Raw genomic sequence first — 25,552 nt, 5'->3', positions numbered from 1 at the left:
TTATAAAATTAATATGGATCATTGAGGAACATTTACAATGTTTAGAAAAGCATAAAGAATACATACCTCCCAAAAAAATCCAGAATCTTACTACCCAGGGACAACCACTGTTAACATTTTGGCATATATACTTCCATTATTTTTTCTGTGTCCTTTTTTTTTTAATATTTTTGAAATTGTTTTAAAATTAACATTATATCATAAGAGTTTCCCAATGTAGTCAAGAATACTTTGTGAACATTCTCAGTGATAGATCATCTGTCGTATGGATATTCTAATTTAGGATATCTAAATTGTTTCCATTATTTTCTCTTATTAATAACTGTGTACATAGTTCTTTGTCTACATTTTAGATTACATCCTTAAGATAGATTCCCAGAAGAAAAAAAAATAAACATCAGTGTTTATTTTCTTATAGACCCTTGAGTTACTATTTTTACTTATCTCATAATTAGCTGATGTATAATTTTATGCAGTTTTTCAAAAGGGCACATAGTGGCATATTTTCTGAGTTCTTTGCTATCTGACAGTTGTTGCCTTTTTATGCAAAAAAGACAACTTGATTGATAATACATTTGATCATAATCTTCCCCACCCAGAACTCTGTGGATTTTACCCCTGTTGTCTACCAACCACATGAAAAAAAGAACCATAATGACAGAGCAGGCGAAGGTAGCAGCTGGGAGGAGTGGTACCCAGGGAATGAGAGATGATAGTGAAACTGTGAAAGATAATTTATTTATAAATAAGTTTTTTAAAAAAATATTCATTAAAAGATAAAAAGGAATAAAAACCGAATTGAACAAATAGAACCTTTGAAAAAAAGTGCAAGCATATTTGAAAAGGAGCCATTTTCACTTCTAAACACGAACGATGTTACTAATGAATTTTAAAACTCAGTCCAACTATACTTTAGTCATTTCTTAGAGCACCGAACCTTGTCATTCCCATTAACAGCCACAGATGTTTCCTTATTGTTTGCTTCTTATTGATTATTTTTTAATTTTTGATCCCTGGTTGGCACCCCCAACTCTCTAATCCCCGCTTTCCTCTGCACCAACTGTCATCGATATGACGTTCTTGTGACCACACGAAACTGCCGCGTTTCCCTAACTAGCTGCTTGCCTTTTTAGACTAGCTGCTTATGTAAGTGTTCCGTTTCCCAACTCTGGACACTCCCTGTCCGTTCCATCCCCTCTGTGAACTGGTAGGCTCTTTAGTCCCTTGCCTGGTTTCCTTACTGGAAAATTATGAACTCTTGATATGTGTTCAAAATTTAAAGAAACAACAAAGGGAGTGGAACAGCCCTCAGTGATGGCTAAACAGCACATCAGGCCCACGTGAAGAGCCCCAAGAAGGAACATGAACTAGAAGGCAGTTTCGAGGATGCAGCGTAGGATGACAATTGGTTGAAGCCCCTGAAGTCAGGGCAGGACAGGAAGATCGAATGCAGCACAAAGCAGTTTTTTGTTTTTTTAAAATTTAGCTGAATAAAAAGTATTTATTGAATTTGATTCTAATTAAAAATCCTCAGAATGACTCTTAAGGGAAGTATCTAACTTTATTAAAAATTGCGGGTTAATAAAAAACATTTAAAAACACATGGTATCAGGAAGAACTCTGAAATCCTCAGAAGGTAGCTATAGCTTAGGCATATTGTTTCTCAGTCCTTGGGCAGCTGCAGTTGCTCCATATATCACGTTATATAGGCCCACTTCTATTTCCCATTGAAGAGAAAATGAAGCATAGGATGTACAATGATCTAATGTTAGGCACTTCTTTGACTTCATCAATATTGATGGATAGAGAAGTAAAGTGTGTTTTAAAATTTGGGAAGAGGTTCTGTGCACTTTAAAATGTCCACATTGTCCTCTTTATAAACTGGAGAGGCCAGCCATTTGGACTGCCTTGGGTCGATGTATGTAGTGGCAGGGTCTGATGGTTCGTCTTGCTCAACAGCACACCTGACAAACGTGAATGCTCACCTTGGCGTTGTTTTTGAGACAAACGTTAGCACAGAGCTAAAAACAACCTTCCCTTTTAAAATCTCATATTGGATGTCACAGCCAGTCGTAGGGCACAAAAACATGTAAAAGTCCTGCCACACATCGGTTACAGGACATCCACGTCCAGGAATCAGCTCATCAGAAAGTACATACCGACCGCCAACTGCCAGCTCTCTAATTCTGATGCGAAGCCAGTCCAGACTACAGGATGTCGCCCAGTCTCGTGGTGCTCCATACCCAAACGAAGTCGTAGCAACGAAGAGAAAAACGAAAGCCAACTTCATGATACCAGACCCAAGGCGGCGACCTCTCAGGATGCAGACAATAAAGTCAGCACAAAATAGTTTTCAAGGAAAAAACAGAGACATGGGGGAGAGGTCTGAAGCCACAGTTATGCTTTTGTTCTCCTTTAAATAACTTGTTGGATTTGTGTATATATATATATATTTGGAAATTTAAGATTTCGTCTGCATATGCCCAGGTCATTTCCACTGATTTTTGTCAAGAACAAACACATCTGGATCTTTGATTCGGGGGAGCTTTGCGATCATGTTTTTGCTTATCGCTTTGACGAGACTGTTCTGGTTTCCTGTTGGGAGCATTTACTACTGCGAAGGTTGCATTCCCATTCTCTGTCTTCTGTACTCGTCATCCTCATACAAGACAGTTTCAACTCCTTGAATTTTTCCCTCCATTCTGGAAAAATGGTAAAGCTTTTCTTCTCCATCACTGGTTGGGGGAGGGGGAGGTCTGACTTAGTAGGTTTCCGGGGTTTTGCCGTGGTGGCGTGTGCATGTACAAGAAGCTTAGGTAGAAAAGAGTCCTCAAAAACATTTGTATACGGTTTAAAGAATCGTAACAAAACACATACCCACTAAGCACCATTGAAGCCAAGAAATAGATCATCATCATACCACGAAAGCCTTCATACTTAGTTTGCCTCTGTTTGAATGTGACATAAATGTGTATTTTGCTGTGCATTTCTTCTCTTATTCAACATTATGGCCTTGAAGTTGACCCGCGTTGATGCACGTGGCTGCATTCATTCCCATCACTGCTGTGTGTATCCCCTGGTAATGAATACACCCCTACCTGCTTATCCGTCCTGCCACGGATGACCACTGCGGTCATTCTCAGTGCCTTTGCTATTATGGATAACTTGGCCGTAAACATTCACATCTCCTGCAGCTCCTGTGTACAAGAGTTTCTCCAGATTTTACCCCTAAAGGAGTTTCTGTCTTAGGTCATTTCCAGTCATCTTCCAAAGTCCTTGCACCAATTGGTGCTCCCTCGAGCATAGCGAGAGCTTCCACTGTCCACACGGTCACTTCTGCTCCTTCCTGTCCCCGTGTAAGTTCTGGTTCTGCTCTTTCCTCTCTGGTTTCCCTGCAGTGCTCCATCCTGTCCCCCATTCTGCCCGTTTTCTTCTTTTGGCGTTTTCTGTTTTATAGAAGGCCAGTCTTCATCTTTCTAAGACACCAAACACTTGTCTGATTTTTTGCTGAACCCTGGCCTGCCACATTCACCTGAACTAAACACTCTGGAGGTTTCTCCTTCGTCAGGGTCTTCAGAATGACATATGCCCTCCTCAGCTCCGTGGCAGATTCTCCCCATCCCCAATTTTCCTCCCATTTGTCCACCCTCAGATGCGGAGAGCCCTGCAGAGCCCAGGGTTCTCCAGAGGCAACCTCTCATGGCCCTTTTCCTTTGGGATTTTACCTGTGACCTCTGCCACACAACATGCACCTTGGACTCTCCTGAGACGTGGCCCTCTAGGGCCACCACAACCTGGGAGGAGGTGAGGGACTGCAGCCCCTGGTTCGTGCCGTTTCTGTGGCCTTCCCCACCTCTGCGTGCTGAGCCTCGCTTAAAGAAATATACCTTCCCCGATGCAGCTCCCGCCGGCAGCCTGGCTGTTTTCCGGAAGTCGTATCTCCCAGGGATGACAGGAGATTGGCCTCTGTGTGGCATCAGAAGCTGCAGCCCTGCCGAGCCAGGAAGGCTGCCCAGGTGCCGGCCACAACACACTTTCCACGCTGTCCACTCGTCTGTCGTGGGGGGCAGCCTGGCTGTAGGCTGACTGTCGGGTCCCCCTGTGCTGCGGTTTTGCAGTTCCTTTTTGCACTTTTGCACTTGCTTTCATGGGCGTGCTCGTTGGGGTTGGACAGGACTGTACCGAGGGCTTCTGAGCACACCATGATGCAAACCGGAAATGCATGGCGTTTATTGTTTAGCCTTTGATCCTATCCACTTCAACAAACAGACAAACAAAACAAAACCAGAGTGACTCACCCAAAGTTATACTGTAATCACCGGAAAAGTTAATTGGACCCTAGATTCTTCAAGGTTCTAGGCATCATTCCTCCAGCCTCTCAAACGTCCCTTTGGCACAGGAAGGCTGCTTTGAGGATGCAGGCGCTATCGGAGGGGGGTGGGCTGGAGAGGGAGGAAGGCCAATTTGTAAGTAATTGAAAGCTGATTAATACAATTAGAGTGTTCTCCTCTGTTCGGCCTTTTGCTTTGCATTCTCGGGTTTCCTACGCATCCTGATTATAACCCAGCAGAGGCCCGGGCTGCAGCCAGCCCTGGCTGTGTCTCCCGCAGTGTTTTGCATATAAAGGTGCTCAGGAAATGTTTGTTAATTGAAAAGGAAATTTGCAAAGAAATGTCCTTGTTCTTACCACTTCAGAATCTTTTCCCAGCAGGGCGCTTTTGATTGCCCTGAAGTCTTGTCGCAGGGGACCCTGGCTGGGGCCACAGCTGGAGCCCCACAGCAGCGCCCACTGATGGGAGTGGGGGAGGGTCTCTATTTCCTCCTCCTGGCCCCTCTCTACTGGTTGTTGATTGACTGAAAGAGGAATCCGTGGAATGGAAAAGTGGCTTCACGGACTGGTCATTAAATCATCTCCAACCCACCCAGGCTGGAGGTGACCAGTAAGTACCCCCGTTGGGATCTTCCTCATTCTGGGCCCCCCCAGCCTGCAGAGGGTCAGGAGAATCGGGCACTCCCTCCCTCCCTCCCCAGCCAACCGCTGGTGGGGACTGGCCGTGCCAGCGGAGCCCGAGCCCAGCATGCTTGTCGCACCTGCCTCTGGGCAGGAGGCCTGAGCTCACTGCAAGCTGCCATCTGTCTCTCCACACTGGTCCCCTCCTGGTACTGCTGTTACTTGCAGTTTGGATTTTTGTTGCAAACAGCTTTGCCAGAGGGCCCCCTCCGGAGGCTGTGAGCGCGTGCAGGAGTGGGCGGCTGGCGCTGGGGCGGGCGGCTGACTGAGCACCCTGCCATCTGTGCCTGGCTTGCTCTGGGCTGTGTCGCGGCGTCCCTGGGGGACCCGGATGGTCACACTTCCTCAGTGTGTTGGTCACCTCCCACGCCGCCATGGCTCTGCCAAGCAGACCCACTATCAGCGCACCTCCTGCCTCCTACATGTATGTAAGTGGCAGGGGAGGGGGCTCCCGGTGCCCACCGGCCCCCAGAGTGTTCTGCCTGGTGTGGACTCCCCCACTGTCCCCCCTGCAGGTGGACGGAACCACTCCCACTGCTTTCCTGGCCCTCGTTTGGGGTATCTCCCTGAGCCTCTGTCTGCACAAAACCCTTCTGGGGAAGAGTTTTGCTCTCTGAGATGCTGGCAGACCGAATTGGGAGCTGACTCTGTCACCACTGAGCTAACTGTCCTGACCAGGCGTCCTCAAACTACAGCCCATGGGCCACATGCCGCCCGCCTAGAACATTTATCCGACCTTCCGGGTGTTTTTGCCGCCGCTGCCTGTCCTGCTTAGCAGCCGACTCGTCCCGGGCCCACAGTGCGCACTCTCCAACGGTCGGAGGGACAGTGAACTGGCCCCCTGTTTGAAAAGTTTGAGGACCCCTGGTCCTGACCCTCGCCCACCAAAGGAGTCCCATCATTTAGGGTGGATAGTAGCCAAGCGCCCGCTAAGGGCCAGGCCATGAAAATCTCTCTTCATCCCAGTAGGAGCCCAGTGAGGGCGACAAGAGGGTCTGTTCTCCTCTTGTAGCAGAGAGGGAAACTGAGGCTTAGAGAAAGGAGGTCACTTGCCCAAAGACACCAGGTAGTAATTGATGGAGCCAGAGCCTAAAGCCAGGCATGTCTTCCTCCAAAATGCTTTCTTACAGCTCTTGATTCATTCATTCACCTAATATTCACTGAGCATTTACCATGTGCCAGGCTCTGTGTTAGGCCCTTGGGAAACAGCAATGAAGGAAACAGCCACATATCTCTGCCTCGAGCTTACGTTGCAGTCGGGATGGGGAACAGATGATAAAACACAGACAAGCAAAGCATGTCGTATGTTAGGTGCTGCATGGGAAAAAGAAAAAGCTAGAACAGGGCACAAGAATCAGGAGTGTTGGGGTACAGGGCGGGTGGGAGGTTTGGGCGCTGAAGTAGATCAGCCCCGACTGCACGCCAGTGAGGGTGCCCATTACAGAAACAGCAGAAAATACCAAAGCTGGGTTAGGATGTGGAGAAATTGGACCTCTTGGGCGGTGCTGGTGGGAATGTAAAATGGTGCAGCCTCTACGGAAAACAGCGTGGCAGGTCCTCAAAAAATTAAACAGAATTACCATGGGACCCAGCAGTCCCACTTCCGGGTCTGTACCCAAATGACGTGAAGGCAGGGGCTCAGATGGGTATTTGTGCATCGTGCTCGTAGCCGCGTCATTCACAGCAGCCGGAGAGTGGAACCGAGCCAAGCGTCTATTGTCAGATGACTGGATAAACAGAATGTGGTATAGACATAATATTATTCACATCGATCACCCGACAGAAAGCGCAATGGCGGGTGCCAGGAGCTGGGGGGTGGGGGAGGCGGGGGGGGGGGTCGTTGCTTAACGAGTAGAGTTTCAGTTTGGGGTGACGAACGGGTTGTGGAGATGGATGGTGGCGATGGTGGCACGGCAGTGCAGTACACTTACTTAATGCCCCTGCACTGTATGCCTAGAACGTGGTGAGAGTGGTAAATTGTGTGTCATGTGCATTTCATTTTACCGCGGTGTTAGGAAAAAAAAGGTAGACTGGCCAGGGTGGGCTGCTTTGAGAAGGCTGGATTTCAGCAAAGAGTTGAAGCAGGTGTAAGCGGCCAGGCCGGTGGCTGTCTGGGGGGAGTGGTCCAGGAAAGGGAAGACTCCCTAACGCCCAGGGTGTTCACAGAGCAGAAGGAGGCCGGCGGGTCCTGGTGCAGGTGCTGGGGGTGGTTCCAGAAGGTTCTTTGGCCATGGGGGGTTAGAGGGGAGGGTTGACGTGGTTCTCTGCAAAGCACCCCGGCCCACCAGGAACGTGACCCACACAGCATTTGGCCCCTTGGCACCACTGGGTGACCCCACTTCCTCGGCCACACCAGGTATGTGCAGAGGTGAGCAGAGTTGGGAACCCTGTGGTCTGTGTGACCAACCATGGCTATAACAAGGTGCACGACACTTCTCTACCCTGTGGGTCAGCTGATGTGACACAGCGACCCACCCTGTCCCCTCCCGCATCCCTGGTATGGGGCCCTCCTGTGCGTACCCCTGGGGAAGGGGGTGAAAAGCTAAGGAGCAAGTATCTGGATTTGGTCTTTTTCTTGCATTAATGGGAATAAAAATTCCGGCGATCCGATGTTCCTGACCGTTTTTCAGATGCCAAGTGGCGTTGGCTGGCGCAGTCGTGCCCCCCCCCCCAGCCAGCTGTCTAACAGATGGAGACTGGGGAATAGAGCCTAGCTCCATCCTTCAGGAAGTATTTAATAAGCTCCTAGGTGGTGCCCAGCCCTGGAAAAACACACCCATCCTCTCTCCTAAAGAAATAGCTCCAGATGCATGTTCTACGGAGGTGCCAGAAAATTCTTCCAATAAAAAAGAGAAGCAGAAGAGAGCTAGCCTTTGTTGAGATCCTCCTCTGGGCCAGGCATGAGGCTTTGGGGACGTGGGCATTGATGTCCCCATTTTCCAGCTAAAGGGAACCTCTGGGCCCTTAAGTGACAAGTCCAAGGATATGCAGAGCTGGGATTTGAACCTGGGCAGTCTGACGGGCTCTTCCCACTAGACCAGCTTCCTCCTCCTGCCCTCAGACTTGTCCTGCTCCAGGATGGGCCTGCAGGTTGGAGGAGGGCGGGACAGATGGACAGAGGTGAGCCTCCATCCTTGTCTTCCCCTCAGTTGCCGATGTAGCGATTCCCAACTGTCTGGGGGACTCCTGGGTCTCTACCTCTCATTTCCGTGCCCTGAATTTGTAGGTTGGTTAACATCCCAGACTGGGCTCGTGTACCCACAGAAAATCCCAGCCTGGGCCTCACCATTACCTAATTATTCTCATCTCTGAACTCGGCATTGGGTCCCAAGACCTGGTTGTCCCCTTGACCCTTGAACTTTGCCTGCTGCTCTCAACCCTGCATCAACTGGAGAGTCAAGGTCATGGTCATGGGCCAGCTCCCATTTGCAAACTAAATCAGAGAGGCCTCTCCTGCGGGAGTCCCAGCTGGTTCATCTCCACCGTGTGCCTGGCCCCTCATGAGTCCTAAGTGTCATCTACACGCATGACCCTGGACCTGGAAACCCACTCCTAGGTGCGTGCCCCAGGGAGACTCACACGTGCTCCCCAGGAAACATGCCACGAGTGCATGTGGCAGCATTTTTTATACTAGCAAAAAAGCTGGAAACCACCCAAATGTCCTTTCACAGTAGAATGGATAAACTTTGTCTATGAAATAATACACAGCAGTAAAAAAAATAACCAGAGCTAATTTCACCAAAGGATGAATCAGACCTACAATGAGCAAAAAATAGCAAGTCACCAAAGAACACAATGATTCAAAACATAATGTTCAAAAACACAGTTGACCCTTGAAGCTCAGGGATTGGGGACGCCAACCCCCTACACAGTTGAAAATCTGCACATTCTCTTTCTTTCTTTTTTTTTGAGACAGAGTCTCACTCTGTTGCCCTGGCTAGAGTGCCATGGCGTCAGCCTAGCTCACAGTAACCTCAATCTCCTGGGCTCAAGCAATCCTACTGCCTCAGCCTCCTGAGTAGCTGGGATTACAGGCATGTGCCACCATGCCCGGCTAATTTTTTCTATATATTTTTAGTTGTCCAACTGATTTCTTTCTATTTTTAGTAGAGATGGGGTCTCGCTCTTGCTCAGGCTGGTATTGAACTCCTGAACTCAAGCGATCCTCCCGCCTTGGCCTCCCAGAGTGCTAGGATTACAGACGTGAGTCACCGTGCCTAGTCTGCCACTCACTTTCAACTGCCCCCAAACTTAACTGCTAATAGCCTGCTGTTGACTGGGAGCCTTACCAATAACAGTCAACACATACTTTAAACATTATATGTATTATATGTTGTACTCTTATAATAAGCTGGAGAAAAGAAAGTATTATTAAGAAAATCATGAGAAAGAGTAAATATATATAGTAATATATATTAATATATAATATATATTATTAATATATTAATATATAACATATTAATATATATTTATATATAAATATATAGTAAATATATTTACTATGTATTAAGTGGAAATGGATGATCATAAAGGTCTTCATCATCGTGTTAAGTAGGCTGAGGAAGAGGAGGGGTGGTTTTGCTGTTTCAGGGGTGTCGGAGGTAGAAGAAAATCCACATACAAGGAGACCTGTGCAGTTCAAACTCATATTCCCATATTATTCAAGGGCCAACTCTGTTTATTTTATTTAGAAATGCAATGTTAGGCCAGGCACGGTGGCTCACGCCTGTAATCCTAGCACTCTGGGAGGCCGAGGCGGGAGGATTGCTCGATGTCAGGAGTCCGAAACCAGCCTGAGCAAGAGCGAGACCCCGTCTCTACCATAAATAGAAAGAAATTTATTGGCCAACTAATATACATAGAAAAAATTAGCCGGGCATGGTGGCTCATGCCTGTAGTCCCAGCTACTTGGGAGGCTGAGGCAGGAGGATAGCTTGAGCCCAGGAGATTGAGGTTGCTGTGAGCTAGGCTGACGCCACGGCACTCACTCTAGCCTGGGCAACAAAGTGAGACTCTGACTCAAAAAAAAAAAAAAAAAAGGCAATGTTAAAGAAAATGCTTTTTTAAAATAGAAATGCAAGAGATTGCATAAAACAAAATTCCAGATGGCGGTTACCTCTGGGAGGGGTGGGTGGGGTTACCGGGGTCTTCTCAGGAATATTTAATGTGTTGATGAGTTCACAGGTATTTACTTGGATGTGATCCTTTGAAATGTCTGTGTACGAAACACACTGTCATATGTGTGCTAGACATACACTGAAAAGATAAGAGGAGATCACTAAAATGAGACAAAAAATAATAATAAGCTTGAATCAGTGACATGGAGAAAAACCTGTAAGATCTCCCAGGGTGCAGGAGGAAAAAAAAAAAATCAAAGAGCTGAACACAGTAAGGGAAGCAGTGATGAATATGGAAGACAGAGAAGGCAGTGGAACCTCAGAATTACAGCTGTTCCCCCAAGGGGGAACAAGACCCATCAGAAACGGGGCAGTAATCAAATCCATAATTGAAAGAGCATCCCTGGATTGAAGGCCCCAGTCCTGCACCACCTGGGAGCCCCGCTTGATTAGGGGTCAGCCCGGGAATGGCTTCACTTTGGCTTTGGAACATTATTTCTGAGACTGTGTTTAAACATAGGCATATTTGTTGTTCTGGGAATTGAATCAAAACCATGAAGCTCCTCTGAAAAGACCTGGCTCGGGATAATTGGCCTGTCCAATTTTCTGCTTCCAGCCCCTATTCATTTCCTGCGTGCAGCCCACTCCATCTGGGAACAGAGCTCGGCTTTGCAGCCAAGCACCGCCGCCGCAGCTCTGCCCTCTCTCCAACCTGCGGCCGAGTGGGGAGTACTGGGACTCAGAAGGCCTTCGTACTGCATGCAGATTAAAAATGAGGGGGGTGGGATGTGCATAAAATGTTGACAACACAAGTCATTAGGAACAGTAGCTGAAAGCGTTGTTAGCCTCCATGCATTTGCTAAATTTGCGAGGCCATTCTGGACAGAGCAGGAAGACTGGGGCGCACGGGAACAGAGAGAGGAGAGAGGGTTCCCTGTTGTCAGTAGCTTGTAGGGACCTTTCCCCTTCACAGGTAATGCTAGAGACGAAAGGGCCAAGGGGACACCCATGGGGCACAGACCTCAGGGGTGGGCTCCAAGGAGGGGGCGAGGCTAAAGGTGAAGTTTGGAGACCTGTCCCAGGGGCTCTCCCTGATCCAGGGGTTCACAGCCCCGCAGCCATCGGGAGCCAGCGTGGGGTGACACCCCCCTCTGAAGCTGGCACGAGCCCCTCCCCGGTAGTTGTGCGAAAGCCTCCCAGGAGTGAGCCCCTTGCCAGAGGTTGATGGAAGCCAAAGCATTTCTTCTAGTTCTGAAATAATCTAGCCAAGGTGTTCAAATCATCTGTCCAGAAAACACCAGCCTCAGAATGTTTTTTCTCACTGCATTTTTTCCTTTCCACTCTGCTGGCAATTGCCTGCCTCCCAGCCTGACCTGGTTGCTCAAAAACCCACTTGAAATGAAGAGGAAACTCGCCCTGGTGAAAGCTGTGCTCTGCTGGGCTGAGCCCGGAGCTTTCCTGCCCTGGGGGTTGGGGAGAAAGGGGAGGTGCGTGCTCTGCCTTGGCAGGGGCTCCATTTTCAGCCCAGGTCCTGGTGAAGGGGGTGTCGGGGAGCTCTGCCGTGTCCCAGTGACACACGGCAGGATGGATTGGATGGATTGGTGCACTCCTGCCAGGCTTGGGGCAGGCAGAGGCGTGGTGGGGGGGCTTGCTTTCTCCCTGGTGTGCATGTCTGTCTGTCTGTCTGTCTGTCTTTCTTTCTCTCTCTCTCTCCCTCCTCCCCCCCCCGTGTGCATGTCTCTGTCTCTCTCTCTATCTCTCTCTCTCTCTCTCTCTCCTTCTCTCTCTCTCTCTCTCTCTCTCTCACACACACACACACACACACACACACACACACACACACACACACGGGTTTTAAAGCATTATCCTTTCAGATGCAAATATGCAAATTCTCCCAGGATCTCACTTAGCTTTCTGCTAACACCTCCATTAGGAATTCGTTAGCACTTTCGGAGGGATCAGACCAGGGTGGACGTGTGGGCGGGCGGGAGCAGTGAGGAGGACAAGGCTGCCACGCTTCAGACCCTTTCGTGGGCTCCGTGCACCACACACTAAGCGTCCACTCTGAGTGGAGGCTCCCGGTGGGGGTGGAGATGAGCGAAAACCATCCCGGAACGGGAGAGCCCCTGAAGGCAGAGCCTGAGCCGTGAGCCGGAGGGAAGAACAGCTTCGTGGTTTATGCCACGGGCTGCCCATCTGTGAGGACACTGGATTTTTGTTTCCCTAGCTCAAGCTTAGCACACAGGTGGTGCTTAATAAACGTTGTTTTAATGAGTTAATATCCACTAGCTCCCTCTTCCGAAGTTGTTTGTAAGCATCATCGTCCAGGGGTAGGAGAAGCAAACAGCTGCTCTAAACTTCATCCCTATCAACAGAGGAAAAGCAGCAACAGGAAAAAATTTTAAACAAAGCAAAAGGAAGGGAGGGAGGGAGGAAGGAAGGAAAGAAAAAACTGTCACAAATGAAGTATTTCAGGATGGCAAACCTTTTTCCTAGTTTTAATTCTGCTGTGTCTCAGGTAGAGAGATATATGTATATACATGCATATATAAAAAAAACATTGTGAATATTCAAAACAATATTTGTCTAATCACTTATATTACAACGGAAAGAATATCTTTTACCTCCCCCTTCCCATGAAGATGAGGAGCCCAGTGATTTTATTTCCAACTACTACTTGGTTTTCATAGAAATAATCTGGAATTTTGGATCAGATTATTATTAACTGATTCTTTTGTGTCTACTATTTAAGCATACCTTTTTTTCCCCTCTGTTTTCATTTTTTTGTGTTCAATTTCTTTTTTTGATGTGCTGTCCGCTGTAGGCCAGGAAAACATAACCTCTTTTATATTTTGTAATTATGTTTATATTAGCTAATTAGACTGAATTCTGCCTTTATTTCATGCACTGCTGTGAATTCTGGGGTTCATGAGTGCCCCATTTTTGAGCTTTTTATTTTAATTCATCCCTTGGTCAACTGAACCACATATTTTTGAGCAGCTTTTTAGGAAGAATGGGTGCGTCTCTGTGTTCTGTGTTTGCTGATGCAATTCACAGGTGGAGGTGCCCTGCTAGCACTTAGCAGAGCAGGTGCTCGTCCTGTGTGGTTGCAAGTGTGTCCAACAGGCCTTGTGATCTACTTCACGCACCCCTCGCTCTTCACGCAGAACAACATACGCAGTCAGAAACCACCCCTGGCAGTCGTACGCACTGTGGCAATCCAAATCTCCATCCAACTTGAATAGGGCAGAAGGGACGTGGGGCAGGGGGTGGTCCAGTTGTTAGCCAGAACTTGGGGACAGGATGGTTCCGACCTGGTTTGAGCAAGAGAGAGCATTTCGGGCAGAAAGCAATACTAGAAACAAAAGCGTATGTTACATGAGCCCATCTCACGTTGACTTGCCTGGTGCTGTATCAGCGTGGCCCAAGACTCTGGTTAAGTGTCCAGCTTGTCATACTTGGCCCTAATCATGGCTTTTTGTACTGAGCTTGTCACCATGCAAGCCTGGTTAGAGGGCATTGCCCAGCAATCTTGGAGAACAACGTTGCTTCGACCAACAGCACGATACCCCAGGCCGGATCTAGCTCTGCCTCCTTTACAAAGCAGAGAAGCGCTGCTTCCCTTTGAAAAACTGTCAGCACAAGCTCTTCCAAACAATTTGATTTTTTGAAACCATATGCACTTGTTATTTTGATTAAGATTAAAATATAACAGATTGGTAATTGGATGCTGATGTTATCAAATTCTTGGTCTGCCTGGCAGGTCAAGTTGTGCCCACTGCCAAACTTCTGACTGCCGGGGGTGAGGTGGGCATGGTGACATGCCAGGGGGAGCTTGGCTTTCTTCGGGAACAGAAATGTCAGCATTCCCGACTCATGCTGATGTTGCTAAACTAACCCTAAATTCCCTGCGTCTTTTCCTTTCTTGCTCCACTGCAAAAAAATTTAATTACTGCTTTCCTCTCCTTCCCTGAGCTTTTATCCTGTAAGCCACATCCAGATTCAATATCCCAGCCGCAGACCGTTCCAACTCCCCACGTGTTGACCTGCCATGCAGACCGAAGATTTAATAACATCAACATCCAATTACCGACCTGTTACATTTTAATTTTAATCAAAGTAATACGTGCATATGGTTTCAAAAAATCAAATTGTTCGGAAGAGCTTATGCTGGAGAACAGCAGCCGCCCGGCGGGCTCCCGGCCAGCCCGTCCCCTGCCCACTGCTGCTGGGTCAGGTGCTGGTTGCTGCCATGCCTTTTTCGACAACAGACACTCTCTGTTGTGTCCGTGCTGTGCAAGGTGAGGAGCTGGCTAGCTTCCCCCACTCTGCTTCCTCTCTCCCGGCCTGAGTTTTGATCATATTATTTTTATTTTTAGCTCTTCGATTAATTCTGTAACTTTGTATTTTCCTCTTTCTTCTTCTGTCAACCCCTGGACTGGCTCTGTGTGTGTTGTGGGTGTGAATGCCGCCGGCCTTCCCTCTCCCGCACTCGCTCCCTCCTTTTCCAAATTATACATTTAGTGGAGATTGCCAGAATTGTATGTTTAGATTCTGTACTTTAGCCGTAATTAATCCTTCCACGCTCTGCAACTTGTGCCTGGGTCCTAATTTATAAGGGTGACTGAGTGATGACGTGAAGAGGCTAAAGCTGTTGAAAGAAGAACTTACTGCTCACAGTTCCCGAGAGAAGGGGCTCGCCACGCCACGCAGGGCCACATTGGGAAGCCCCAGGGCTGATCCAGGGGCAGGGGAGCGAGGGGAGAGCCTGGGCCCCAGTCTCCGTGGGGCTTCTGCAGGGAAGGCGAGGCAGGGCCAGGTGCACAGCTTCTCACTGGCAGGTTAGTCCTGGCAGGCTTTGGGGCAGAGGGGCTGTCCCTGCTTGTCCAGTCCCTGGCCCTCCGTTGATTTAGGGCAGGGGGACCATTGGCTAGGTGGGTGAGAGTTAGGTAAGAGAAATGGTTGAGGGTGTGGACTCAGGATTAGCTAGAGGGTTTGTGATATTTTTATACTCCCGAGACGGGGGGTCGCAGGGGAGATATAAACAACCTTGGCTGTTAATTTGGCCCTGTGATTAGTGGATGCCAAATAGACAAAGAATTTAAGAAAACGGAACGCTTTGTCTCTCTAGGTTAGTTCCCAGATCAGTAAATAGCATTTAATACAGTAAAAGTAAGTGTGGTTCTGTAAGAAGGTTTAGAGGGTAGGTGCTGGCGCCGGACTGCCTGGGTTCTGATTTTTGTTCCATTCCTCCTATTTGTGACTTGTTCTCTGTGCCAGTTTCCTCATATGTAAAATAGAGACAATAATAATAATACCTATCTCATAGGACTTTTGTGAGAGTTAGGTAAGTTATTAGAGATAAATTCTTAGAATGGTACCTAGCACATACAGAGCACTAGATAATTATCAGAGATTTAGGTATTTAAAATTATTGTGCAAACATTAAACACCTCAGGGTACAATGGTATATGAGGATCACATTTATTTTATTTTATTTTATTTATTTGAAGACAGAGTCTTACTCTGTCACCCTGGGTATGGTGCAGTGGTGTCATCATAGCTCACTGTAACCTCCAGCGCTCAAGTGATCCTCCTGCCTCAGCCTCCCGAATAGCTGGAACTGCAGTCATGTGCTACCACACCCGGCTAATTTTTCTATTTTTAGTGAAGACTGGATGTCACTCTTGTTCAGGCTAGTCTTGAACTCCCCAAGTGATCCTCCCACCTCAGCCTCTCAAAGTGCTAGGATTACAGGTGTGAGCCACCACGCCTGGCCCAGAAGCACATTTTGATAATGTGATTACCTAAAGGAAAATGTTCCTACTATCATGGTCAGACAGATTCCTTTTTTTTTTCCTTTTTAGGAGGGGTCTTCCGGTGAGAACCAGAAAACCTGCTAGACAAATTCTAAAAGAGCTGTAACACTACGGGATTCCTTTTTCACTCTGTTAATTTCTTAAAACCCTGTCATATTTTAATTTACTTACTATTTAGACCATGACGTTCTGGTGTAACTTTTAGTTTTTCCCAGAGTTTTTAGTGACAGTTTTTCTTCTGGACAAAAGAATAATGAACCTTTATGTTCTCTTTTATGCAGTTCCTGGATTTTACCCTCTATTTCATGGAGGGAGCCTCCTCTTCTCCTTGAGAATCCCCTCCTGACCCTTTTCCAGCTCTAGCCTGGACTATTTACCAAAAGCTGTCTTCGTGAGACTTCTATTCAGCTCACCTCTTGAGTTGGAAACACTGTTTCCAGGATCCTATGTATTCCTCTTTCTTGCTTTTCACCTGTGTTTTACTGGAACACATCCTTAAGTAACTTCTTAAAAATGGTATGTGCAAGGGAAGTTCAGTGTCCTTGTGAGTTTTAAAATGTCTCTATTTTGCCTTCGTATCAGATTGATAGTATGGCTGATAGAATTCTAGATGCAGAGTCTTCTAGCTAGAATGGTAAGTGTGATGCCATTCTGATTCTGGTTTCCTTATAGGAAACCTATTCTTTTTTCCTTCTGGAAACTTATAGGATATTTTCTTTATATTTTCAACTGAAGGTTTTATATGTCTATTGCTTTTTTACTTTTCTTTTTCCTGCCTTCTATCCAATAAAATCTTTTATATGAAGACTCATGTTCTCCTTCAGCTCTCTGCTGGGAGCCTATTATTAGGAATTCAGCCCCTCAGATTGAGCATCTTTGTCTCTTATCATTTCTTTCACATTTTTCTGTTTCTTTGTCCTGATCTCTACATTCCAGATTTACTCATTTTTATCTTCCAGAATTTATTTTGTGTTTTTATATATCTGCACTGTGTTTTTTCATTTCTAGGAACCTTTTCTTATTCTCCAATTGTTCCTTTTTCATAGCACGTTTTTTCTTATTTGAGGAATGAGCCTATATTTTTTTCAGTCCCTTAATTTAAGTTTCCTACTTTACTCAGTTAATTAGCAACATATCTGATTATTTCTTTTTCTGTTACTTTTTCTAGAAGTGGCAAAACCTGCCAGAAGCACAGAGCCTTGAATGACAATAAAAAAAACAGTCACTTATTTGCTCGGGATTGTGTAATTTGGGCTGGGCTTAGCAGGGCGGTTCTTTTGCTGCCCTCGCCTGGGGTCATTATGCAGCTGCAGTCATCAGACAGCTGGACTGGGGAGGAGATCCAAGAAGGCTCGATCGCTTGTCTGTAATTGGTGCTGGCTGGTGTCTGGGGTGTCTCAGTTCTCCTTCATGTGGCCTCTCATCTTCCAGTACACTGGACAGGGCTCTGTCACGTGGTGGCAGCAGTGCTCTAAGAGGGAGGAGAGAAAGGAAGCTGCAGAGCCCTTTGAGGCCTGGCCAGAAGTCATGTGTTGCTCCCACCGCATTCTATTGGTCAGAGCAAGTCATAAGACTAGACCAGATTAAAGGGCAAATAGACTCCCACGTGATCGGAGGAGAGGAAAATAATTTGGGGTCATGATTAACCTACTGCAACCCCCTAGGCAGCTTCTCCCTCTGTGTTAGTCAACTCACGCTACTATAACGAAATACCACAGACTGGGTTAAACAGCAGGAATTGATTTCTCACAGTTCTGGAGATGGGAAGTCCGAGATCAAAGTGCTGGCTGATTCGGTTCCTGGTGAGGGTTCCCTTTCTGGTTTGTGGATGGCTGCAGTCCTGCTTCATCCTCCTGCGGCAGAGAGGGAGGGAGGGAGGGAGGGAGGGAGACCGTTCTCCTGGTGTCTCCTCTTATAAGGGCACTAATCCCTTTCTGAGGGCCCCACCCTCATGATGTCATCTAAACCTCATTACCTTCCATAGGCCCCTCTCCACATACCATCACATTGGGGGTTAGGGCTTCAACATGTGAATCTGGGGGCAACACAGTTCAGTCCACAGCAGGCTCCTCTAAGAGCCTGTGCTGCTCTTAAGTAACCTTAGTTACCTAAGGCCTTGAAATTTGGTCATGTGCTCCATAGTCCGCTGACATGTTTGTTGGGTGCCTGCCAGGCGGCTTTCAATCCCATGGGAAACAGACATGGAAACAGGCAGCCATAACCCAGGGTGTGTGTGTTGCAGGGGGAGACATGCAAGGTTCTGTCTGTGGAAGCTTCTGGATCAAAGTGATTTCCCAAAGCCTGGATAGGAGCTGGTCTGGGGAAGGGAGTAGGAACAGCATCTGCAAAGGCCTGGAGGCAAGAGGGAGCTGTGTGTGGTCAAGTGGCTGTGCCTGGCTGATCCGGGGGAGGTGGGAGGTAGGGTGGGGTCTTCTTGGCTGTGTTATAGAGTTTAGCCTGTTAGGGTCGGGGGGTGGGGCAGCACTCTATGTGTTGCGTGCGTATGTTCGGGTAACGGGGTAGGGAGGAGTGTGCTGCCTGTCCTCTGCCAGGGAGGGTTGACCTTGAAAAGACCCTTAAAGTGACCACAGTATGAACAAGAGGACCACTCTGTAACAGGCCCTTTCCGGTGACTGTTTCAAGACTGGGTCAGCCTGGAGCTTGTTAGGCAGACAGAAGTCCCCCAAGACAAGGTCCCACATTCTGGCCCCTAGAGACAGTGGCTTTGCTTTGCCTTCTTTCGTGGTCTTTCGGCCAGTCAGCGACGTTGCAGGCTCCTCGCTGCGTCCTGGGACTCCAGGGATGGCTCAGGCCCAGCCCTGCCCTTGGCGAGCTCACAGCTTCCCGGTTGGGAAGACGGCCTGAGCTGCAGCTCAGGAGAGGCGTGCTGTACCAGAGGTGCCACACGGCCTCCGGGAGCACAGCCGGGGCCCTTGATTCTGCACGAGGTGGCACACACAGAAAGCCTCCAGGGGAAGCAAAGCTGCCTGCTAGAGACTTGGATGAAGGACACTCCAGGTGGAAGGGACAGCGGAAAGGCCACAGACTGTCCCCTCCTCTGGCCATGGGTGAGGGGTGGAGAGGTTGCACACCTGAGCCAGTGCAGACCCTTCCCTGAGTTCGGGCCCAGTGCACTGTCTGAGTCGCATGGCCGTGGGGAGAGGGGGTAACAGGGAAGGGGCAGAGCAACGGACCGAGACTGGGGTCTTCAGTCTCCCCCTCCCCGTCCTCCCCATCGGGTCCCGGGGGCCTCCCCTTCTTTCCAACAGTGCCGGACAATCACCACCTTCTCCAGCCACAACCACTTAGGAAATGCCAGTGATTAGCAATTGTTATCGCGGTAATTAAAATTCCCTGGGAACAGCTTGGCTAATATCCATCAGTATCTGCAGTCAGGTTGGCCGTGAGCTGAAATTGTAATGAAAACCTCGAAGCAGAGCACAGAGCCGCGGTGCCAGGGAGCAGCTGCCGCTGCCGGACGCCCCCTGCAAGTGCCGCGGCCGCCCTGCGGGTCTCTTCTCGTTAAATGGAATTTTCAAGGCTGGCTGCCTTGCCGGCCTTATCGCGGCAAACCACACGTGGGGCGCGGAGTGGGGCTCTGCAGAATCGCTCAGCTCCTCCAGCCAGCGGGTGTTGTACCGTCTGTGTGCCTGGCCTGGGGCGGGCTGGGGCATCACTCCCACCGAGGGCTTTTCCTGCCGCCGCTGTTCTTAGGGAGGGGACCGGGTGGGGATGCCAGGCAGTGGGTGATGGGCCTGGATGCGCAGAGCAGGAGTCACATGGTTAAGGCTGCTGCCTGTGCATGTTGCACAGCGGGGATCCGCCGGGAGGCAGGGGAAGGTCTGCAGATGTGCGTGGCGTAGGGGCAGGGGCTTGCCACCCCCAGCTCAGCCCAGCTGGGGTCCCCGCTCCTGGCCTCCCCAGGCTGCTCTCCCACGTGGAAGGCGTGTTCCCAAATACTGACAGTGTGACAGTGTGTTTTATGCACATCTGCCCGGGCGCGCCTCCTGCACCAGGTGGCACATCGGTGAGCTCTGACCCCCCAGTGCGGGGACTCGGGAACTGTCGCTACCCGTGTCGTCCAGGCTGGCCGGCCTCGCTGGGTGGTCGGGGTGAGCCCCCGGACCTTCCGCCTGGACTACAGCGACGGCAGCCGAGAATCAGGCCGGAAGCCCCGTTCCAGTGGACTTACAGGGAGTGGCGGGTCCACTGGGACTGCCCCCTGAACCCCGGGGAGGGGCACGGCCTGGCAGCTGGGGGTCATTGCCCCCACTGAGCATGCACATCGGGGTGAGTTGTACGAAGATGATGGGGTTTTTTTATAGGTCAAACATGGTTAAATACCGACGGTCTCATGCAAGTCAACCTGATGCTTTGGATCGCGTGTTCCTCATCCTGTCTTCCAAAATCACTTTACTGACAGGGATTTTTAGAGTGGAGGTGGGTGGGGAGATGGATTGTTGCGACAGGAGGCTGAGGCATGGCTGGTGGCTGTGACATGCCAGGGGAGGCAGGGCACCAGGGAGGAGGGGCTGGGAGCGCCACGCCTTGCACCCTGGGGCTCACACTCAGGAAGGTCCCCTGGGCACACCCTGCCTTCTCTTAATCTGAAATTGTAACATGAACTTGGGTGAAACCCCCGGGGCCACTTCCCAGGAAGGCGGCAGACAGTGGGGGGAGGGGCCGCCAACTCGTCATTCAACCAGCATTTATTGAGCACCTGTGACATGTCAGGCATGTGCCAGGAGCATGGAGATACAGGGGTGAACAGCACCCAGGGCCCGCCCTCCCAGGTGGCGGAGACTAGCAGGAGAGACAGATAAAAATGAGCAGGCCAGCCAAAAACAGCAAGCACCCTGAGTGTCCATCGACAGATGGCAGAACGTGGTACAGCCACACGGTGGATATTTTTCAGCTTCAGGAAGGAAGTTGGTTCTGACACATGCCACGACACAGGTGAACCTTGAAGACATCATGCTCAGTGAAAGAAACCAGCCACAAAAGGGCAGATGCTGTCTATATGGGTCTACTTGTACAAAGTACCTAGAATGGTCGAATTCATAGGGACAAGAAGTAGAAGGTCAGTCGCCAGCGGCTGGGGGAAATGGGAGCTGCCGTTTAATGGGGACAGAGTTTCAGTTTTGCAAGATGCAAAGGGTTCTGCAGAGTGGTGGCACAACGAGGTGAATATACTTAACACCACCGAACTGTACACTTAAAAGTGGTTAAGGTGGCAGATTTTATGTTATGAATATTTTAACACGATAAAAAAATTTTAAAAAATGTTTTTTTAAAAGGACCCTGTACATTTGTGAGCTGGAACTGTGGCCTGGTGCTGCAAAAGAGGAACAGAAGGCTGGGAGAGGGGGACTTACTGAGCGAGGGCCAGGTTCTTGGCCCTGTAACATCCTCTGTGCAGCTCTACGGTGTTTCTTAGTTTCTTCCGCTAAAGCCATGCAACAGCGAAGGGTCGGTCACGTTGCTGAGTCACCCTCCACGTTGGCCGGCCCACTGCCATCAAACAGGGCCTCGGCTGGCTGGGCGGAGGTGGGGCATACTCTCCCATCCCCAAAGGCGTGTCCTAGGGTGGCAGGGGGACTCCATTGTCCCTCCTGCGGCACCTAACTCTGGTGACCTCAGGACCTGACAGGTGCCTCCCCCCCAAGCCAGCCAATGTGTGGGAACTGCTCCTAAGCAGGGCCCACAGACTAGACCCTGGATGGTACCGGGAGCTCCCTACCCTGAAGACACTTACTTACGTGCCACACTGGGCTACCGCTTTCCTTCCTGGAGGGCAGCCTGACCACATATGCCATCATCTAAACATACACACATTTCTTGCCCCAGCAGTTCCACTCTGCAGGATACAGCTCGAACATTCTTAATGGAAAAGCTCCAAATCTGAAATGCTCCCAAATCGGAAACTTTCGGAGCACTGACGTGGCGCTGGAAGGAAACACCCACTGGAGCATTTGGGATTTGGGATTTTGGGGAATTTGGGATGCTGAACCAGTAAGTATAAGGCAAACATTCCAACATTTGAAAAGCTCCGAAATCTAAAACACTTCTGGCCCCTGGCATGTTGGATACGGGATACTCAACCCATATTTCCTAAGGCAGTAAGTGACAGCTGTCAGCTGAGGGGCGTAGCAAGGCGATGGCCGCAGCGCTGCCTGTGGGAGTGGAAAATTGGAAGCAATTTAAATGTCCGTCAGCGGGGGGGCTGCATTAATTAAGTTTAATAAATTCAAACTGTGGAGCCATTACAAATGGTGGAGACAATTACTCGCCTGGAACGATGGCTGTGGTGCTAGTGCGGTGGGGCGGAAAGCAGGCTGCACCCACGTTGTCCTGTTCTTCGAAAAGCAAGAACAGAATCGTGTGTGTGGCCGGGAAAGGACATGGGGACCTCACACCGCTGTGGTAAGCAGGGCCTCTCTGTGCGGCAGCGTCATGAGCCACCTGCGGTTTCTTCGTTTTACTCCTCTACTGCCCTAATATTGTATGCTCTGAGGGGTACCCAGGCCTGCGCTCGGCAGCAGGAAGCCAAGCGTGCCCCTTGCCGGCGCCCCGGGACCCCCGTGGCCTTGCCGTGGCCCCATTGGACTTGGGCACCTGTTCTGAGAATCCCTGCAGCAGCTCTCCAGGGTCAGGGTGCCCTTGGCGGCTGCTGTTTATTTCTCCGTTGTCTTCTTGTCCGGCACTTCCTCTCCCTCTGGGCTTCCGGCCTGCGGGATGCTCAGAGTCCATGGGGACGTCTGACCCGCTGCGGACATGGTTACCAACTCGGCCACAATTGAGCGAGCATCTGGTGAGCATCTGTAAACTGCTGGGGTGAGACCAAGGCCTTCAGGGTGGCTTAGAGGCCAGCAGGAGGGCATGCTGGCTTTGGGCGAGTTACTGAACTTACTGGGTCCTCAGTTTTCCCGCCTGGAAAGTGGGGATAGTAACAACGCTTCCCCAAAGCCCTGTTATCACCAGATGCTTCTGGGAGTTCGGTGGCTGGGGTGGTAGACGGGTACCTGCTGGTATTCGGCAACTGAGAAGGCCCATCCTGGCGGCCTCAGGCCTCAGCCCAGGGAGGCGGTGCAGGTGGGTCACTGTCATGGGCGGAGCCAGCAGAAACTCTGCCGTGCCTCGGGGCTCCTGGGCTTCAGTTTTCAAGGCCTGGGCGGTGGCTCACGCCTGTAATTCTAGCACTCTGGGAGGCCAAGGCCGGTAGATTGCTTGAGGTTGGGAGTTCGAGATCAGCCTGAGCAAGAGTGAGACCCTGTCTCTACTAAAGATAGAAAGAAATTAGCCAGACAACTAAAAGTATACATATATATGTAAATTAGCCGGGCATGGTGGCGCATGCCTGTAGTCCCAGCTACTCGGGAGGCTGAGGCAGAAGGATTGCTTGAGCCCAGGAGTTTGAGGTTGCTGTGAACGAGGCTGACCCCACGGCACTCTAGCCTGGGCAACACAGTGAGACTCTGTCTCAAAAAAAAATAAAAGGAACTTTTCCATCGGGCTGGAAGGGGCTAGGGTGGGCAGGGGTTTGAATAGGCATCGTGGAGGATTCTGAGTGGTGGAGGACACAGGCGGTAAGAGAGGCGGCAACGGTAGACGGTTGCATGAGCGTGTCCCGCGTGCCAGGCCTGTACTGAGGGCTGTCCACCCGTTAGCCACTGAGGTCCCCGCTCCGCACGAGGGAGACGCGAGAGCAAGGGGTTGTCTTTAAAGCAGGGTGTGGAGAGTTCCTGGGACTTAGCTCCTGGCTGTCCTGAGTCCTGAGAAGGTAGGCCAGTGACCGCCCTGGGCCATCAGCCAGGGAGGGCAGTGCCAGACCTGCCACTCGCACCCTGCTCTTAGCGCCCCCGTCCCTCACGTCCAAGGAAGGACTCTCGGGAGGCCGGGCCCGCCGGGCGCGCAGCACGGGGGGGGGGGCGCTCTGCACCCTGTGGCTCTAAGCAGTTGTCTCCCCCCAAGGTCTGGAAGAGGTCAGGGGCCTGGTTCTACAAAGGGCTCCCCAAGTATATCTTGCCCCTGAAGACCCCCGGCCGGGCTGAGGACCCCCACTTCCGCCCCCTGCCCGTGGAGCCAGCAGAGCAAGAGCCCAGAAGCACTGAGACCAGCCGCGTCTACACGTGGGCTCGAGGGAGAGGTAAGTGCCCTTTGCCCTCTGCCCCCGGGGATGGCCTCTAGCATCGGGCTGCTGGCCGGGCTGCCCACAGGCACAAGGCCAGCCCCCGCCATACCCCTGCGTGGCTCCTCCTGGCACCTGGTGCTGCATCCCGCCCTGCACCCTCCGTCCCCAACCTGCACCCGGGCGAGCTCCGACCTCCAGCAAGAGGTTGTTCGCCCTGGGCAGAGGGTCCCCCGGGGTCGCTTCACAAACAAAAACCCTACTTTGGGGCCAAGGATGCTGTGAGTGGCACTACAGGTTTTTGCAGAAATGTCGTGCCAAGGGAGATTTTTTTCCGAAAAGTGTAAAAATGCGTCTTTCCCAGGCGGGCCCGTGACCGTCTCTTCCCGGCTCTTGTCTTGCGTCTCTGTAAGGGAGGACGCCTGGCTTCCCGGGTCCTAATGAGCAAAGTGACTCTGTGTCAGTGCCCCGTGGTGTTTGCGGTGGCTGCACGGAGCTGTGTGTGTCCCAGGTGGCCACCTTCAGAAGGTGAGCCCCGCCCCACCTGGAAGGTAAGATGGCACCTGGTGCTGTGGGTTGCTCTCCACGGCTTTCTCGATGCTTTAATGTCACGCATGGCTTTACTTTCAACGTTCCTGGACTCACAACAGGCGCAGGAGGTGGACAGGGCAGGCATCAAATAGCCCCATTTGATAGGTGGGTGTCCTGAGGCTCAGAGAAGAGGAGGGACTACTCAGCCGGCGTGCGGCAGAGCTGGGACCCAAACAGGCCCTCGCCCGCTGGGCTCTGGGTCCTTCTGTCCTGACGTGCCCACGTTTCAGCCCAAGAGTCCTAAACAAGACAGCAGCCGGGGGGTGCTGGGGTGAGGGGGCTCGTTCTGATAATGGCTCATCTCGGGCGAGGTGGACCCACGAGAACAGTCCTGCCGGCTGCTCCCATGGGGCTTCCTAGAATCTTTGTCTTCCGATTATGACCTGACATCTGACTGTCTTTGTGCCATTTGGGCTTTTTTTTTTTCTTGTTACAAAAGTAATGTATGTCTGTTATAAAAATCTAAAGGTTGTCAAGCAATACATTTTAGAAAGTAAAAGTCCCCTACAGCCGGGCACGGTGGCTCACACCCGTATTCCCAGCACTTTGGAAGTCTGAGGTGGGAGGATCATTTGAGGCCAGCCAGGGCAACATAGCAAGATCCTGTCTATACAAAATATTAAAATATATTAGCCAGGAGCAGTGGCATGTGCCTATACTCCCAGCTACTCAGGAGGCTGACACAGGAGGATCGCTTGAGCCCAGGGCTTTGAGGCTGCAGTCAGCTATGGTGATGCCATGGCACTCCAGCCTGGGTGACAGCGTGAGACCCTGTTTTTAAAACATAAAAAAATAAATATAATAAGTATATAAAAGTCCCCTGCGAGTCGACCGTTCCAGACAGAACTGGCATTAACGGCCGGGTGTCTCTTGCCCAGGTGTTTTC

The 25,552-nt window shown here is 50.3% G+C and overlaps 1 protein-coding gene and 1 non-coding gene across 6 annotated transcripts in view; one reads left to right on the top strand and one right to left on the bottom strand.

Moving 5' to 3' along the window:
• RPH3AL (rabphilin 3A like (without C2 domains)) overlaps nt 1-25,552 on the top strand; it is a 143,444-nt gene that overhangs the window by 90,780 nt on the left and 27,112 nt on the right. For all 5 annotated transcript variants that reach the window (XM_075994272.1, XM_012740632.3, XM_075994274.1 and 2 more), the window contains exon 6: nt 23,919-24,093. In XM_075994272.1, the coding sequence (XP_075850387.1) occupies nt 23,919-24,093 (175 nt within the window). The remainder of the gene's footprint in view (nt 1-23,918; nt 24,094-25,552) is intronic.
• On the bottom strand, nt 15,997-16,058 carry LOC142862290 (U7 small nuclear RNA). The gene has a single exon (XR_012913357.1). It is a non-coding gene; the product is annotated as a U7 small nuclear RNA (small nuclear RNA).

The sequence above is a fragment of the Microcebus murinus genome, chromosome 18 (assembly GCF_040939455.1).
Source record: "Microcebus murinus isolate Inina chromosome 18, M.murinus_Inina_mat1.0, whole genome shotgun sequence".
NCBI classification, from domain to species: domain Eukaryota; kingdom Metazoa; phylum Chordata; class Mammalia; order Primates; family Cheirogaleidae; genus Microcebus; species Microcebus murinus.
This window is presented reverse-complemented; position numbering and strand designations above follow the sequence as displayed.